The following is a 17,741-nucleotide window of genomic DNA, read 5'->3' as shown; positions in this document are numbered from 1 at the left end:
GCAAGGCTCAGGGGCAACAGTGGGGTGTTCACGGGTCAAAGCCCTCCTGGTAACCTGCCCGGGTGCATCTAAAGCACCAGATGGTGGGAGCAGAGGGATGAGTGCTGCAGTGCCCATGCGAGGGATGAAACAGAAGTGCCACTCACATCACTACCGCTGCATGTTGCCATCCGGGGATGGGAGGGGGTGAGCTGCTCTGTGGGACACAATCTGGGTAACCGGTTGTCCAGCCTGCACACCGCATCCACCCCTGACACAGCAGGGAAGCTGTCCACAGACAGGTACTTATACAAGAGGCAGCTAAAAACATTAAGAAAAGAATTGCAAAGTACAGTTGTTACATCACAATTTTAAGAGTCAAAAGCACCCAAGCAGCTTGATCCCAGCAAGATTTGCAAAAGGCTTTGGTTTAACATGAGGGCTCCACTGCCCAAAGGAGCACCTCTGGTTAGTGTGGAACAATGAGTTCAATGAGAATAATATTATAGGACCAGTGAGGGCAGTAACAACAAAAAGCTTCTCCTCTTGCAGTGTGCTTTATGCTGGGGACCACTGCTACAGTGGAGGGGACAACTGGTGCCCAGAACCCAACCAGCCTTCTTGCCGACATGGACAGAGAGGTCCTGCACAGAGCAAACAGATGCAGAGATGCTCTAAGCACTAGCAGACTCCACCCATCCATTTTAAATAGTCCAGAAAGACCTAACTCATTGTAGCCATTTTCCAGAGCTATTGATTGGCATACAGTTCCCACCTGGCACTGGGAACCCGGCCTAGCAGAGGAGAGCGCTATGGTCTTACTGGGTGAGTTGGTCCTCCAGAGTCCTTGAGAACACACAGACTGCCTGTGCCATGGATGAGGAGATCTATGTGTTAGCTTTCCAGGTTCGGCAAGCTTTATGAATGACAGCAAAGTGCTCCACCAAACAGTTTACTGCATCCAGACCCTCACAGCGTGTGGACTGTAAATATTTTTTAACCCCAGGCCAAGCAGAGCTGAGTAGGTCCCACACAGCATGAAGACATGGAGATCCTTACTTCTGGGTGGCTTGTTCAGGGGCTGGCTGGTAGGTACATGGCTCTGTAACCTTTAGCTGCAGTATTGGTGCTTCATAGTATGAGCTGGGCAGCAAAACCAGATAGTCCTAGGAGGAGAGACAGGAGAGTTGGTTACGTTTGGGACACTTGCCCCCAAGGAGCTGCTGAAGCCCCCTGTGGTGTATGGAGCACAGGGGCTGGTCCTTACCAGCAGCACACCCTCTGCTTCAACAACCAGAGACCAGGTGTTGGGGTTGAGTACGAAGGGCTCCCCAAAGCTGTTCTGGGGGACAGTGACGAAGGCTGGCTCCGTGCTAGGAGCAAAGACAATCTGCTTGGTCTGCTCTGTACCTGGAGCGGGAGGGATGAGAGGCTGTGAAAGGACTGGGACGGAAAACCTGGGGCTGCAAATTGGAGGCTACACTCAGGGAAGCAGCTCTGCAGTGCGCTGGGAAGTCCCGGGCTTCTGCTTTCTCAGCGCTGCCATGGGAGAGGCACTGCAATCCCACAGTGTCCTGTAACAGAGACATCCACTCTGAATCTGCTCAGTAGCTTAATGGGAGAAAAAAGAAAAATCACTGCAAACCTTAATGCTAATCCACAGCTCTCACAGTGTGCTCTGCATCCCTAGCCTGCAAAGCATGGAGTATTGCATGCCAAGGAGCGTTTTGGCAGCTAGAGAAGGAAAGAATTAGTCTGTGAAGAATTTATTCTGAGACAGACAAAAAGAATTGCCCAGTTATGTTCTTCCTTAGGGATATTCTGACCCCAGCTCCACAGGTGAGATACCTGTCTTCTGGCAAATTCTCAGATCCCCAAGCTGTGCTCCTGCCTTTCTTGCCAGCCACAGATTCTGCACCCAAGATTTAGACGTTAATTTTAACTGACAGAACAGGTTTAAGGCCTGATCCTGCTGCTGTTGAACGTTTCCTTGGCTCAGCTGACACAGTTCCATAACCTTTGAATTCATTAACTTTAGATGCAAGAATGATACAGCACCTAGAAGCAGACTGTCTGACTGTCTAGCAGTCTCAGGAGTATTTTCAAGAGGACGGGTGAGAGGGATTCACCGAGTATGGCTGCATGGCAAGCACATGAGATGAAAGAGGGAAGTGGGGAATGTGGCACACTGACTATCCTGGTGTGGTACACGGACATCAAGGCATAATGCAGAGGGCCAGAAGCTAAAGCAAGGGCTTGTACTACTGTCGGGATGGGTCAGCCCCTTCCCATGTGTGCTAGCTCTGCCACATGCCTGGCATCAGCTGAGGCCAAGCCCCTGTTTTCTCAGATGGGAAGCAGAGGTGAAGATGCAAAGAATGAAGAGATTTCCCTGAACAGGCAATGGGGTAGATCCCTTGACAAGCTGAAGCTTCTCATCCCTTTGAGACGATACACAACTCAAACTGAGATGGCTTCTGGATGTGGGGCAGGAGAAACCGGTCTGAAAATCATATACTCAGAAAACGCTTCCCTTTTTGCAATCCACATCCTCCAACTTATTTCCTTTCCAGGCTGCTTTCTTTTATTACCATGTGAAGCCCATTCCAGCCAGGCAGAGGGTGGCTCAGCATTTTTGGAGCCAATCTGGCCTATCAAGGAAGTTGCCCTCCCATTGTTGGTGCATCAGTCTGGCAGCTTGCCTTCAGCACTAGAAAAATCAAATGCTGCTTCTGAGCAAGGAGGAAAGCACATTCTAAGGGAAATAAGCTCTGCTGCTGGATAGGACAGATGAAATACTTCCTGACCTTTGGTGGGAACCTAAAGCATAAGGATGACTCATGCTTCTCTTGTGTTCCTGCTGCATAGTATGACTGGCCATAAAAATAACAAGCTCTTTTTCTCCTCTAAAAAAAGTAGGATAACAATATCTTGGCAATTCAAACCTTGCATACTACATTCAAAGGCAAAACACCTTCTATGTCAATTGAAGACAGAGGAGAGAACTCCACATACTAATAAATTAGCTGGTGCCCACAGCCTTGTGCTGTGCACATATGGTCTGGAGGAAGAGCTTCAGCAGGATGATGTGGCTATAGCATCAGAAGGAGCAAAATCAATCAGCCAACCACTGACTAGGGCACTTGCATGGCCTCAGGTCTGTCCCCATGCAGATTTGCTCATGTTGATTCCCAGAATATTTGTTGTTCAGTTCTCTAGGCTTGTTCAGCCATCTTCTGGTGGCTCTTCCTCTTCTCCAGTAGCTCATGGCTTGATGAGAAGACATTGCACCAGAGTGCAACGCCTGTGTAACACATGCAATTCCACACCACTTCCAAACCCCACAGCACGTGTGATGCCAGCAGCCTGGTTTGGGAGAAGGTGGGAGAAGTGCAAGGCAAGGGCAGGACTGCCGCATGAGGGCACCTGCGAAATAAAAACACCTCCGGCTGCCAAAGTTTGCATCCAGTTCCCAGCACTTGGCCCATTCTGGTTTTGTGGAAACTCAGCTCATTTCTGCCTGGGGCATTGTGGTGATCTTGTTCCAAGCTGGAAAAGTTCTTTCAAATGGTACAACAGCCTTATCTCACATCAGCCTGGCTGATAACACTCCAGCGCACAGCCCCAGGACTGAGGCCCAGCTTGCTGCTGCTTTGTTAAACAAAGCAGGCTACAACCTCAAATCAGCCTTTCAGTTGGAAGGGCAGGACTAATGGGTAAAGCCATATGAAAAGTGTCTTCTGGAAAGGATGATGCAGAAGGTTGCCTGGGATGGGGAGGAAGTGGCGATGGTGCAGGGAAGCAGAGCGGTCTGTGATCCTTACCTCTCCTTCGTGGCTGATAAGCTGTAATTTTGCCATACACAGTGGCCCCTCCTGAATTAATATACCTCAGGATGACATGGAACAGATAGAGCTCTGCCTCCTTCACGTCTACAGTGACTCTGATTTTATTCTGTAAAAAGCAAAAAAGCACACGGGGCACACATCACTGGGGGCCACCTCCTGACCACCCACCCGCTCTGCGGAAGAGCCTTACCCGCCTGCCTGCCTACCTGCCTGCCTGCCTCTCTTCCCCCTCCCTCGCCATCCCATGGCACAGCTCTGGCTGGCCACCTGAGACGGGCACACTTGGGATGGGCACACCTGGGACGGGCACACCTGGGGCAGGAGAAGGGGCAGAGGAGCAGTGTTGCAGCATGGGATGCTCTGAGTTAGTCTAGAAGTGAAAAATGCACTTACAGTTGCCACAAACATTAAACTTTCCTTCCTCAACGACCGAGACCCTCCCTTCCACACTGGCGGGCCCCCGGCTGACGTAGCGGAAGACGAGGCGGAAGAGGTCGGGGGAGGTCACATTGAGAGTCACCACTACCTTGGGCTGGTGGGAGAGAGAAAGGGGAGAGAAGCAGAGCACACCTTCAATTACCTCCACCGCCGACAGCTACCAGCCCAAGCGCAGCTGCTCGGCTCACTGCTCCCAAAGCAACATGCCACAGCGCAAGGAGGAGACAAGCACACTGGCCCTACTGCACAGTCACGGCATGGGCGCCTCGCGATGCTGTCCCTTTTGTGACCAGCCACCAAGGGAACAATCTGCCTGCGGGAAGGGGGTGGAAAGGCTCTGACCGCATCTGGAAGATGCTGTGGCACAGCAGGGTGGAAAGGCTATCCTGAGGCACACACCAGGCCAGAGGAAAGGTTTTAAGAAGTTCTTGCTTTTGTTATCAGCATGTTGCTTTTGGGCTTAGTGTGCCATCACCAGCCAGCGGGTACCAAATGCTGAAGCGCCTGCCCTTGTGTTTACAGGGCTCTGCTCAGATGCCTACAGAGGAGGCTGCAAATTGAGCTGGTGCCTCACCCTTGGGAAACTGCAATCCTAAGGACTAGTGGTGCTAATGGAGTGTGCCACTGATGGGTGCATCAGCCCTCTGCCTGCCTGGACACTAGCAAGACCCCAGTTAAGGAGTTGCTTAAGTCTGACCCATTTCAAACAGATCTAAGCGTCTCCTTAAATACGCTCCTGCCTACAGGGCAAAGCTGGGGTCTGCTGGGGGAGACTCCTAACGAGGGTGTTGTGTTCTTCAAAGCTCTGGTTAGAAAGAGTAGAAGGATCTTGCAGAGAGCAAACTACAGGCGAGACCTGCCAGCAGAAAGCCATGTGCTAGCCCCTATTCAAGGCCTATTTCTATCTCAAACACCAACACTAGATGCAAAACAAAAGCCATGAGCTTGAGCATGAGCTCCATCCCTAAGCTTTAAGGCTGGGGTTTTCTCAAGGGAGCCCGCAGGACCTCATTGCTTAGTTCCTACCTACAGATTCAACGGGAAATGGCTAAGGCATTTGGCCCCTCTGTTATTTTACCTAAGCATGAAAAAGTGAAGAAAACTGCAAGTACATGCACCACAGTAAGAAGCATCTTACATAGAACAAGACTGTCAGGGAATCACTGCCCTGCACCCCATCCCCAAACACAAACACAGGTGACACTTCCACAGGGGCCATGCAGAAGAAGAATCCACCAAAGAGAAAAAAGGGTCAACAGATGAAACAGCTTCACTTCTAGGGCTTAGATGACCCCCAAATAGCATAAACCATCGTTACAGCAAACCAGCTAACGGCAAGAGCAGAGGCAGAACGGTAACAAGAGGTCCAAGCTGAACACGGCAGCTAAGAAGGAGCCAGTTTATTTCTGGAAAAGGGAGGGAAGGTTACACAGGGAGTTGCAGGAAAGAGCAGAATCAGATGGAAGAGCCATAAGGAAACCCAGAGACAGTGTTTATAGACATCCCTGTAAGTAATCACCAAGCTACCACCTTTGTCTAAATGGATCAGGATGTCAGGAAATTCCCAGTTTAGGACCTTTCCCCTCATCAATCTCTGCCGTCCCCAGCGCTACAGGAAATATCTGTGCAAACAGGCTATATATATACTGTGCTGTTTATGTTGGCCATCATGTGACTTCGGGGGTTTGAGAAGCACTTGGGGTGAAAGATGCGTGCCAAAAGCACGTTGGTCCTCCACCAGCAGCATCCTCCCCAGGGGGAGCTGCGCTGGGATGGAGACACCAGGCATACCTGGATGGAGGACATCTGTGCATATCCTCGCCAGCTGAAGCCCTCAAACTCCAGGGGGTTGTAGCCGAAGCGCACAGCCCGGCCAGCCGGCGTGGTGCCTTCCTCCAGCTCAAATTTCAAGTGGTGAAGGTCAGGGAAATAATGGTCCCGCGCAGGTCTGTGGAAGAGAAGGAGCACCATTACCTGCTGGGCTATCTGGAGAGGGAGGCAAGAGGACACCCCTGCCAGGCACGTGGCTGATGTGGCAGCAGCCCAGATGATAAGGCGCCCATCTGTGGTGGCAGAGGACACCATCTCCAAGGGAGTGAACGGGAGGCAGTGCACTCCAAGGTGCATCTCCTGCTAGCAGCTTACTGGGTGCAGGTGGGGCCACGTGTGCTCTGCCGGCAGCGACAGGCTCCGCTCCGCTCCTCACAGGATGGACCCAAGGACCCACCGACGTCGCATCGGCAGCCTGTGGGCAGGAAGCGCTTGTTTACATTCCCACCACACTAACAAACTCCTGGTCACTAATCAAAGGCACACCCCAGCAGGCAGGGAGGCTGGGGCCACTATTTTTATTCCATTGTATCCGTTTTCATATTGGCCCCAGCCCCACTTGGATCAGCTCCTCTTCCAGCTCAGCGCTGAGCTATTTCCAGACGGCTGACGGCTGACGGCTGCGGGAGGAACAAGGTCTGCAAGCCCTCATGGCTGGGCGCCGCAGCCCTGCTGCCAGCAGCAGCCTTGCTCCCTCTTCCCAGCCCTGCCAGGACCGCATGGGCTGGCTGAAAGTGGCTCGACCTTCTCTTTTACCTCTTCCCATGGGCATGATGGAGAGCAGCAAACCCCACAAGTCCATGCCCACCTGTTCCCAACAGGAGGAAGGGGTAGAGCTGCAAGGACATAGCCAGCAGCTAAAAGCATGCCAGTTTCTGGCACTCAAGGGGGCACCTTTCCTGGCCTTTCATTCCCCAGTCTGATGGACCTCTGTCCAATGGTGGCAAAAGCAGGAACTTGGGTCTCCAGATCCACAGCAACACCCGGCCCCTGCTCTGGGTCATGGTATGATCAAAAGCAAGAGGCGGGAGATCTCTCACCCCTTCCCTCCAAGGCCAACAGTCACTTGGTATAGGCACAGCTGCCTGCTCCAGGGTCAGCTCTTGTGGCCCCCCCATTCACCCAACACATCATGAAGGGGGGCTCACCTTGGCAGCCAAAGTAATTTGCATTCTCCATATTGAAGTAGCCATCTTTGCACGTCAAGCAGAACTGGCCACAGATGTTCGGCTTGCAGAAACACTGCCCGTCACCCTAGGAGAGAAGCAAGCTTGGAAGTTTGTTCCCTCCTGCTGCTCGTCGTGGCTAGTCCATTTCTCATTTATTTGCATCCTACTCTGAGACATTGGAGAAGCATTTTGAGTTTCTTGCTCTACACGGCTTCCTGTGCGTGGGTGGGCCAGATAAGTTAAATTACCCAACAATGGAGGCAAACAAAAATCCACACATCCTGGGCCAGACCCAGAAATACTTAGGTGCCTAATTTATGACAGGTCTTAATCCTACGTTCTCATGCAAGCCCAGATTGTGGTGCAACCTTCGAGAGCTCAGTGTCAGGACGGGCCTCTCCAGCAGCTGCTTGGAGAGATGGAGCTGAAACACTCCCAGCATAGCACGTGGTCAGAGGTGCCTGCAAGCAGAGAGGAGCAAACCCACCTGCTGGCACTCTGCGATTCTGCTCATGGTGCCCTTGGTATCACACTTGCAGCCTGGAGAGAGGGAAATGAACAAGAAATCTGGAAGATCAGTCAGCCCCTGAGAAGAAGCCCTATGGGGGACAGAACCCACCACACCAGAGGACACTGGCTGGGATAAGAGGAGCTGGGAACTGGTCACATAAAAGGTAGTGCTGCACAAGGACACACGTTTCATTTCAGACAGTTACTGTAGAGGACCCAACTACCTTTTCTGCACATTTGGCCATGAAAAATTAAAATGTGCAAAGTTTGCAAGGAGGACTAAAAACCCTGTGTTTCATCCCAGCAAAAAGCTCCAGGCTCCAGCATTTCCCCGCTCCAAGTGAAGGTTACCCAGACCACTCGGGTTTTGACATGCCACTAGAGGATGAAAACGGAAGGAAAGCCATCACTCCACCAGTAGCGGTTGTCCCCACTGGCTTGGGTTTGGGTCCTGCAGCATTACAGCAGGAAGGGGACTTCTGGGGGCTGTGCAAATGCCATTTGCTTACTCAGGCAGCCATAGGGGTTCTCTGGAGTCAGGTTCCAGTATAAGGGTTTGCATCTGTCACAAGCTGGGCCTTCAACGTATGCCCGACATGCACAGGAGCCCTGGGGAAAGGGAAGGGGAGAAAAGAGTAGGTGAGAATTTGCAGCACAGTAGCTGAACATGGTGTCTGCTACTCTGGCATAGGTAATGACTGCGTTCAGGCTGAGCTTAAGGAAGGACTTGGCCCAATGTGAGAAAAAGGGGATCATGCAAAATCACACAAAAATCCCGCAGGGGCCGGTGGGTTCAGTTGATACTCACCGGGGCCAGCGAGGGATCTGCTGTCACCAACCCTGCTGGGTTACAGGAGCCCACTAGAAAAGAGAGGCACAAGGATGGATTTATAAAGAGATAGCTCACATCCTGGCTCTTCCTAAAGGGGGTTATTTCTTCCCTTGCAAAGCTCCTGGGGGATGAAAAGCCCATTTAACGGCAGCACACCACTGTGTCCCCAAGGCACCAGAGTCCCCTCCAACAGAGAGAAGGGGGCTACCTTCACAGTGCGGAAATCCATAGGCGCCTGGCACGCAGCTATCGCAGCGCAGTCCTGTCACTTTGGGCCGGCAGCTGCACTGCCCTGTTTCCTGGTCGCAGGTGCTGTGCAGAGAGCCCTCCCGGGAGCACTGGCAAGCTGCAAAAGAGGGGAGAGCAACTGCTGGAGCTGCAGGGCACAGGGACTCCTGCATTCAAGGCTTCCCACCAGCAACCTCTTTTGTCTGTCTGACCTTCACCACCATCAAAGCAGCCAGAAACATGGGTTATAAATAACATACACACTTCTTCTTTGCTTTTGGTTAAAAACACGCCATCTTTTCAGAATAACAATAGAAGCTGCAATGTTTATCACACTTATTCGTGTACATTTATGTGTATTCCCGGAGGCAGGGAGAAGCTTTGGTTAAGTAAAAGGAGAATGTGTGATCTCATCCCCAAAAGGTCAGCAGCCAGTGACAGATCAGACCTTACAAAAGCCCATTTCCACCCAAACACCCAAGAGCATTTGGCCATCAGGGTCTGCCCTGTGGATGTTGTATGTGGGCAGCAAGCCTGCAGCGCCGGGTCAGCAACACAGCCTTGGCACTTCTGGCAGCCAAGGGCAAGGCAATGGTTCTGCGGCTTCCTGCGTGACCCGCCTCCTGCAAACGCACATGGAGATTCTGCTGCCCTACCACATGAAGGTCAGCAAGCTGTCAGGGAGTTGCCCATGTCCTCCTTGCCCAGCCAGCACTCCTCAAAACCTTGCCAAAGGGGACTTTTCAGGCTGACACCTCCAGACTGGCTAACAGCAAAACACCGTTCATAAAACAACAGATTCAAAAAATCAAATCAGGTTGTCCTTTCCTTGCTGTGACTCCTCTACAGCTCTGCAATTTGGACACTGCTTTATTAGACACATAAAAAAAGCGACTACCGAACCCCTGCGAGACCATTTCATCTATGCCTCCAGCCTCTTCAAAGGCATATTGCCGGCATCAGCATTTGCGAGCAGCACTCTGCCAGCTGGCCACGGCTCAGGCGTCTACATTTAGTATGGTGCAAGGGGGTGATGATGCTCTTTTGTTGCTTCAGGGAAATTGTATCACAGATTATTTTTTAATGAGCAGTAAATTCTTTCTGGGAGACTTAAGAGTACATCTGGCTTCCAGTCGGACTGCCAACAAGGAGGGAGATGGGGACACGCTGGCCAGGACTGCAGAGGACTATTCAGAGTATCTGGGGCCACAGGCACCTGCTGTAGGCACTGCTCAGCCCTGGCACCAGCAGCTCTGCTCCAGAAGCAATGCAGCACACAGGGAAGTGACAGAATTACAGAGTAATTTAAGTGGGAAAAGACCTTTAAGATCACCGAGCCCAACCGTTAACCCAGCACCGCCAAACCCACCACTAACCCACGTCCCTGAGCGCCACATCTACATGTCCTTTAACCCCCCCAGGGATGGTGACTCCACCACGTCCCTGGGCAGCCTGTCCCAGTGCTGGGCCACCCTCTGGGGAAGGAATTTTCCCTAATATCCAACCTAAACCGTTCCCGGCCCTGGACACGCTCCAGCCCCTCAGGGTCTGTCCTGCAGGAGGGGCCCGAGCTGGGCACAGGGTTCGAGTGGCCTCAGCAGGGCCGAGCCCAGGGGGACGGTCGCCGCCCTGGCCCTGCTGGCCACACCGTCTGGGACACGAGCCGGGCTGCTGCTGGCCGCCTTGGCCACCTGGGCACACTGGGGGCTCCTGCCCAGCCGGCCGGCGACCAGCCCCCCCCCGGCCCTGTCCCGCCGGGCAGTTCCCCCCGCTGTGCCCCCGGCCTGGGCGCTGCGGGGCTGCGGTGCCCACGGGTAGGGCCCGGCACAGGAAAACTGATTTGTGCTGCAAGAGCCAACTATATTCATATATACCCCTGGGAGAGGGGTTATGAAAAGGAAAACCACTACAAAGCCAGTGGCAGCAGCTATTCCCTTCCCTGCCCTGAGATCTGATGGTGGTTACTCACGTGTGCAGCTGGGGTACCCGTAGAAGCCCAGGGCACACTGGTTGCAGGTGTGTCCCGCAAAATTCACGTGGCATCGACACTGGCCAGCTGGGCTGCAGTTGTTGTCCACCGCACCCCGGGAATCGCAGGAGCAAGCTGTAAGAGCAGGACTCTCAATAGTCTGATAAAACACATGACTCATGGCCAACTGCTGCTGGTGTGAATTGTCATTCAGCCCCACAGAAGTTAACCATTCCCATCAGAACTAAATTAATTTCTTAATTCCCTGTAAAGATGGGCAACATTTTCAGCTAAGGTTACGGCCATACCAGGAAAATGCCACTAAGGGTTTTTTTACAGTCCATTCAATGTTCCTCAGCAGTTTAGTAGGTTAATGCACTAAAAAGACAGATCAAAAAAGGCATAAACTGGGACACGATGTCACAGCAGGGTTGTGATGAGGAAGCGTGACCGATAAGAACTGCTTTGTCTTCCAGGACTTGGCACGATCCATGACCTCCAAAACAAGCCTACCAAATTCAAAATGCAAACCACACGGGGTTTGATTTTGAGAAACACCAAAGTCTTACAGTAATAGGCATGTTTTTCATAACATGACAGACTAGCAAGAACTGAACATTAATGTCCTTACTGTAGCAGTGGGGGTAGGAGTGGTGCCCAGGACTGCAGTGCTCACACCGTGGCCCAGCAAACTCAGGTCTGCAGAAACACCTCCCGACGGAGTCGCAGCCTTCCGGCAGTGTCCCAACTGCGCTGCAGCCACATACTGCAACAAAGGGAAACTGTTTTCCCCGTGCTGGGAGCATGGGGCAAAGCTCATTGCAATACAAGTTTTTTCCTGAAGTTCTCAGATGGGCACTTAGGTGCTGCTCTAAGTGTTCAAACTGTCGATCTCTGCCCATTGCCTATGTCATTCCAACATCTACAAACCCGCTTTCCAGTCCTCCTTCAAAACCCTGCCAGAAGACTCTGGCTTTGTGCGCACCCACCCAGGCCCACAGGAGGACAGATACGCACGCTGGCACAGAGGGTAGTTGAAGTAGCCGGGAGCGCACTGGTTACACAAGTGCCCTTCAAATCCCGTTCGACACAGACACTGTCCTGTCTTGCTGTCACAGGTGCCATCGTACTGACCAGGGCCGGAGCACTGGCAGGCTGGAAAGCAACAAGGGCACTAGTAAATAAGCAGCTTCTTCATGTATTTCCCCTTCCTAGGATCCTAGGAAAGGAACCAGAACGCCTCTTTATCTGGGGTAGCAATGCACTCGCTCGAGAAACCATGGAGGACACAGCTGATAGCAAGCATGCCTGGCCCGTAGCTCACATCCATAGGGAATTTCTCAAGAGCCCCCCCCAGGCTGGGTGGATGCTGGAGGGTCAGAGTGGGGTGGAAAATACTAGCAGAAGTCATGGGAATTTGTCACTTGGAAGTGGGGCTGGAGAATTCCTCCTCCCCAGCGCAAGCGGAGGACAGGGACAGGCACGCTCCTCCCCAGCAGGGAGGCAAGCAAGGCGAGCTTGGGGCCACTAACCCCGAGTTACTCACGCTGGCAGCTGGGTCCATAGTGGCCTGGGGCGCACTGGTCGCAGTGTGTTCCTTGGAAGTTGGGTTTGCACACACACATCCCCACCCGAGGGTCTTTGCGACAGGCGTTGCCTTCTGTCCCACCGGCATAGCAGTCACAATCTGGAGTGGGGGCACACAACAAGCAATACCACACACAGCTGTCAGTCCATCTCTGCTGCTGGGCAGAGGTCCCACAAGGACAGGGAAGGAGTTGCCATGAAAGGCAATGGCTCAGGCATTTGCCTTCTAATAACCTTCCTACTAGATGCAAATGTTTTCCCCAAACCCTGCTCAGGCAACCTGCATGGCTGGCTCGTGGGGTTGCAGGCTGGTTGGGAGATCTCAGCATCACACAGATCCACGAGGTGCTGGATGGGCAGCAGGGCAACACACAGGGTGAAAAATTCTGCTTGCACAAGCCCAGACAGAGCCGATTTGGTGCAGTATTGGCCCCAAGCTGTGTGGGAATAACCACAGACTTCAGCTAACCAGGGTGGGGTTTCGGCTTTCCCCATGCTTAGCTGCACCCGAGACCTTCCCCCTGCCAGGGCAGGGCAGGTGGGTGCTCCAGGCAAGCAGCATGGGGTGTCGGGCTGGGAGAGGGAAGGGCAAATGTCATCCAAGAACCAGAGGAAGGGAGAGGTGGGGAAATGAGAAGGGAAGTGAGAAATTCCAGCTCAGGAAAGAAAAACCTGTCTGGAAGATACAGACTTTAAAATATCAGAAGGAAGGAAAAGGTTATCTGGAGCGTGCTGGGGAGCATGAGACAGGGGAGTACTCGGTGGGAAAAGAGACAAGAAAAAACACAAGGGAGATGAACGGAGAGGAGTGAGCATGAGAGAGGAGGAAGGGGTAGGGGAGCAGGGATGAGGGCATGGGTGAGCTTTCAAAACAACAAAGTGACACAGAGCAAGCAGCTGCCTGTGCATGCTGCCCAGGCGCCCACAGCAGTGCTACCTGCTGCTCTGTGCAGAGGGGCCATCGGCACAGACCTACTATGCTGTCCGCCACACGGAAAATGCAGGGCAGGCAGGTGTGGCAGGACAGGTTTGTATCTGGACCCAAAGGCTGAGATTTGGGAGAACCCAGCTCATGCTCTGGCTCAGCCACAGCCTCTCTGTGATCTTAGAGGGGGTTCCTTACAGGGAGGCCAGAAGGGACAACCCCACATGGCCTGGACCCCAGAAAAAAGCCCATAATCACATGGTCACTCTGGGCTAGAGTTTCCCTGCCTATAAAAAGGGCATCATAAAACTTCCTTTCGCTCACTGCTCAGCTGCCTCCGCTCTCAGAACCACTCTGTGTCAGGGCTGCCTCTTACAATGTACATGCCCAGTAAGCTGAAGACCTGACCTTACACTGAACAGAAGATATAACAGAAATAATGGCACTGTGACTGCCAAAGCATCAAGGAAAATTGCACTACTTACTTATTATCTGTCCTGCAGGGAGCACTTGTTCTCCAGTATCATTGCGAGCAAAAGCTGGAATGGCTAGGCAGAGAAAGACACATTGCACAGGTCATCACATACGCTCAAAGAAATCTTGTCAGCATATCAAGGGGTTGATAGTCCCAAAGAACAGGCTGAATGAAAACATGGAACAAAGCGGAGAAATCCCACTAAAAAAAAGATCAATTACAGCCATTTTTAACCTGGGCTCTGGAAAGACGTCTTTCACAGGAGGTGAGAGATGAGACTCCAGCCAAATGGGAAGCTCCCATTGACTCCAGAGAGCCGAGCTCAGTCCAGCTCAGCTCTGGTCCAGCTTCCACCCAAGCCAAATGTGGACTTGACTCCACTTGCAAGAACTCTTCTTGGGACAAAATTGCCATGTGGCACAGGGAAAAGACACCTGGTGAGCAGCCCCAACTGGAGCTGTTGGCCCTTTCTGCACCCACTGGTCTGTGGGGTCCCCAACCTGACTACTCCAGAGTCCCACACCCCCCACTTACGGTAGCAGTGGGGGAAGTTGAGGTATCCCTCGGCACAGGCATCACAGTGCTCCCCGGTATAATTTGGCTTGCAGTAACAGCGGCCAGTGAGGTCCTCACAGGTGCCATCGGTGAAGTCAGACTCACAGTTACAGCCTGCAGAGAGGGACAAGCTGGCAGTGGTTGTCACTGACCAAGACCCTCGCTAGCCATGTGCGCCACAGAAGCATCACTACAATACAGAGCCTCTGTAAGAGACCCCACCATCTGCTGCAAATACTCTCCAAAAATAAAGAGATTTTGCTTCTTCAAAAGAGGTCTGGTTTAGAGGAACCGCTGCCACAGTATTTGTCCCACTGTGGGGTCCCAAGTAAAGCAGCACAGACCTGACTTGCTTCTCCAGGAGACACCAGCTGCCCCCCAAAGAGGTGGTGGTGGCACACTGCCACGAGGACGCAGTGCAGAACAGACGATGTGTCATAGCTCCCCAAATGAGCTGGGCTCCCCAGCAAAATGGATATAACCCGCTGCTGCCTAGAAATCCCTGTCTTAGGGCATGGAGGCCAATGGCCTGCAATTGCCAGCTGAAAAAGCACAGAGATGACGGCTAAGAATGGATTTCCCTGCGGGCACAGCAGCAGCGAGGACAACACGTTTTTAGCTCATTCCAGCCTTGGAACATGCTACCACTTCTGACTTCATGGATGCCGCAGACACACATAGTGTCTGCATGCACACATACATTTCCATGGGCAATACCAGCTGCAGCAGGAACCATCCACTTGGCCACATCTCTCATGGTGCCAGACTCCATATACCACAAAAATCTCTCAGCCCAGTCCTCCAGATCACCCTCCCCAGTGTCATCAAGTTCAGGAGGGCATCTATCTACAGCCTGCAGGAGAGATCACACTCACGGTAGCAAATGTATGGAGAGTCGATTGGGTGGTCAGGGGACCGATAGTATCCTGGGATGCACCTCTCGCAGTTAATGCCGGTGGTGTGATGCTGAAAGACAGTGGGTTAGAGGGGCATCAGTTCATCTGCCTGCAGGATCCATGTTCATCTGCCAGATTTACTAACAGCTTCAGGGGCCAGAGGAGACAACTCAGGAGTGTCAGCAGACAGAAGACCTAAATCTGCTCAAAATTCCACATACACTGATTTGAAAACAAAGCATTTCCTGCAAACTGTATCTTCCCGTAAATGCAGTATGAGCTTCAGATTCATATCTGACCTCGAGCCCATTTCACTTGCTTCACATGGTAGAATGTCCTGCCTACTTTGTGCTAGGAGGATGGGAGCAATCTGTTTCCTCCCAACAAGAAAGCACAGCTAAAAGTTTCATGCCACTGCATAAATTAACCAGCTTACAGTGACCTTGGGAGCAAAAGAGCTACTTTCCCACTTTCACTGGGAGCTTCAGAGACTGAAGAGACTAGCATTTTGGTGGTCAGAGAGAGATCCAGAGAGATGGCAGCACCTGAGCACTGCAAACCAGGCAGGGACTTCCCAGCGTGCTTGGCACCAGCCTGTCCCTCTCAATGCACAGTGCCTCAGCAGACCCAACCCTAAAGCAGCAGAACAGAAAGGTCACAGTACTACACAGGGAACCGCTAGGAACCCAAATGCTGTTTTCATTACTGGTGCACAATCCTTTAATCTACGGCAAAGAGACTAAATTTCCAGGGAAAGACCTAATTATGATAACAGAGGGTATATGAGGGGGTTGGCAGAGCTGCCACCAAGGCTGAACTCCAGGCTGACAGCAGAAACAAACACAAAAACCTGCAACAACTTTTTCCACAGGAGTTCTTCAGGCCTACCTGACAGTCAATGCAAACACCTCCCCCTTCAAACTTGTCTTGGCGACTTTTGCTGGCTTTGTGGTGATCCACCTCTGGGTCATAGTAGCAGTCATAGGCATGGCCATTGCAATTGCAAGCTGAAAATACAAACAGATGTTAGCTGAGCCACCAGCCCACGGAGGTCTTTCAATCACTGGATGGATCTCAAGATAAGAACTCTTCCTGTGGGTTGACATTTCAATGAGGAAAGATGCTTGAATGCATCTGGGGGATTACATGATCACCCAAGCTCCCAGAAGTCTCCCGGTTCAAAAGCACAGAAGCAACAACTCTCTCATAAAGTCTAGTCTGCAACCAGAAGAACGCAGCAGGCACAAAATCAGAAGTGAAATATGTGCAGGCATGTATAGACGAGAAAGAGAAATTACCCAGCTTTGGGGCCTCAAATAGTCTGGTTGAGAGGGCAACATTCTTGCCTCTTTTATCCCATCCAGGATAGAGGTGAGCTGTAAAATTCAGCACCCGGTGAGGGTGCTCTTTACAAACCCACAGGATTAAGATCCAACTGTCCTTTGCTGCCCTGCGTTTGTAAGAGAGCGTGTGATGTAGCTATGCTCCGTGCTCTGCATTCCCAGTGCAGCATAAATTCCTCTGTCGGCATTTACTAAAGGTTTCTCTAGACAAATAAAGATGTCCTGTATGTAAACACATCCAAATGTAATTCATCTTCGAGACAGAATTGAGCAACGAGACTTGCCTGCACAAACCCTTGGACACAGAGGAGGAACTGGAACATAAGCAGAAGCGAAGTCCCACACAGACCTAGTGGGCCTCCCTGTGTGAGCCTTGACTGAACACAATTAACCACTGTGCAAACTGTCCGCTCCGCAGTGCCAGCGATCTCCCCTGTGCCCAGCACCACACACCATAACCCCCACCATTTCAGTGAACGGCTTCTCTGCACTGCAACATCAAGGGGCTGGTGAAGCACGGTCAGTCTGTGCTTTGCAAAACAGCTGGAAAAGGAAGGGAAAACCCAACTTCACTTACGCTGGCATTCATTTGCGCTGTCAGCAGTGGCAGGCTTCCATGGGAACTGGTTGAAGCCAGGGCAGCAGCGATCGCAGGACCCACCGCAGGTGTTGTGCTGGCAGTCACACTGCAGCCTGCAAGGGAGAGGAACAAGGTACAGCCAAGCCTGTGGTGATGAGCTGCGATGTGTGTGATGGGGAGCCACTGCATAACCCTGTCATGCATAGCTATCACTAGTCAGACCCAAAAACGAGTGATATTTGTTAATCCAAGTATTCTGGAAAACAGGCTTCTAAGGCGGTTTTTTTTCAAACTTCTGAACTGCTGATTGTATTTTTCTGAGCCAAACACCAAACTTTGCTTTTCCAGTGCCATTGTCTCCTTTCGTTTTCCTCCACCATCACTTCTCTGTCCTTCACAGGCAGATAAGGGTTACAGCAAAATCAGTCTCACTGCCTAGCAGTGACAGCTAGAGACAGTAAAATGTGAAATGGTTAGCATTGGTAGAAATTGGAGCTGAAGCAAATTGCTTGAGAGGCAGCAGTGTGGTGCAGGGACACAAAGATGTCCCCACCACCATGCAGGGGCAGCACGAAAG

General features: G+C 52.0%; 1 protein-coding gene across 2 annotated transcripts in view; it reads right to left on the bottom strand.

Annotated features, from left to right (window-relative positions):
• LAMA5 (laminin subunit alpha 5) overlaps window positions 1–17,741 on the bottom strand; it is a 93,574-nt gene that overhangs the window by 26,076 nt on the left and 49,757 nt on the right. Inside the window, exons 7-26 of one of the 2 annotated variants that reach the window (XM_037403059.1) lie at window positions 17,162–17,277; window positions 16,130–16,248; window positions 15,221–15,311; window positions 14,325–14,459; window positions 13,801–13,863; window positions 12,350–12,490; window positions 11,821–11,958; window positions 11,435–11,569; window positions 10,804–10,938; window positions 8,815–8,952; window positions 8,583–8,635; window positions 8,284–8,383; window positions 7,752–7,804; window positions 7,244–7,349; window positions 6,411–6,510; window positions 6,057–6,213; window positions 4,221–4,359; window positions 1,247–1,389; window positions 1,039–1,145; window positions 147–300 (exon numbers count right to left, since the gene is read on the bottom strand). In XM_037403059.1, the coding sequence (XP_037258956.1) occupies window positions 147–300; window positions 1,039–1,145; window positions 1,247–1,389; window positions 4,221–4,359; window positions 6,057–6,213; window positions 6,411–6,510; window positions 7,244–7,349; window positions 7,752–7,804; window positions 8,284–8,383; window positions 8,583–8,635; window positions 8,815–8,952; window positions 10,804–10,938; window positions 11,435–11,569; window positions 11,821–11,958; window positions 12,350–12,490; window positions 13,801–13,863; window positions 14,325–14,459; window positions 15,221–15,311; window positions 16,130–16,248; window positions 17,162–17,277 (2,323 nt within the window). Of the gene's footprint in view, window positions 1–146; window positions 301–1,038; window positions 1,146–1,246; window positions 1,390–3,803; window positions 3,934–4,220; window positions 4,360–6,056; window positions 6,214–6,410; window positions 6,511–7,243; window positions 7,350–7,751; window positions 7,805–8,283; window positions 8,384–8,582; window positions 8,636–8,814; window positions 8,953–10,803; window positions 10,939–11,434; window positions 11,570–11,820; window positions 11,959–12,349; window positions 12,491–13,800; window positions 13,864–14,324; window positions 14,460–15,220; window positions 15,312–16,129; window positions 16,249–17,161; window positions 17,278–17,741 lie in introns of both variants that reach the window. The other variant, XM_037403060.1, reaches the window with a different exon arrangement.

This window comes from Falco rusticolus, chromosome 10 (assembly GCF_015220075.1).
Source record: "Falco rusticolus isolate bFalRus1 chromosome 10, bFalRus1.pri, whole genome shotgun sequence".
NCBI classification, from domain to species: domain Eukaryota; kingdom Metazoa; phylum Chordata; class Aves; order Falconiformes; family Falconidae; genus Falco; species Falco rusticolus.
The sequence above is the reverse complement of the archived record's forward strand: the minus strand, read 5'-3'. Positions and strand labels throughout refer to the sequence as shown.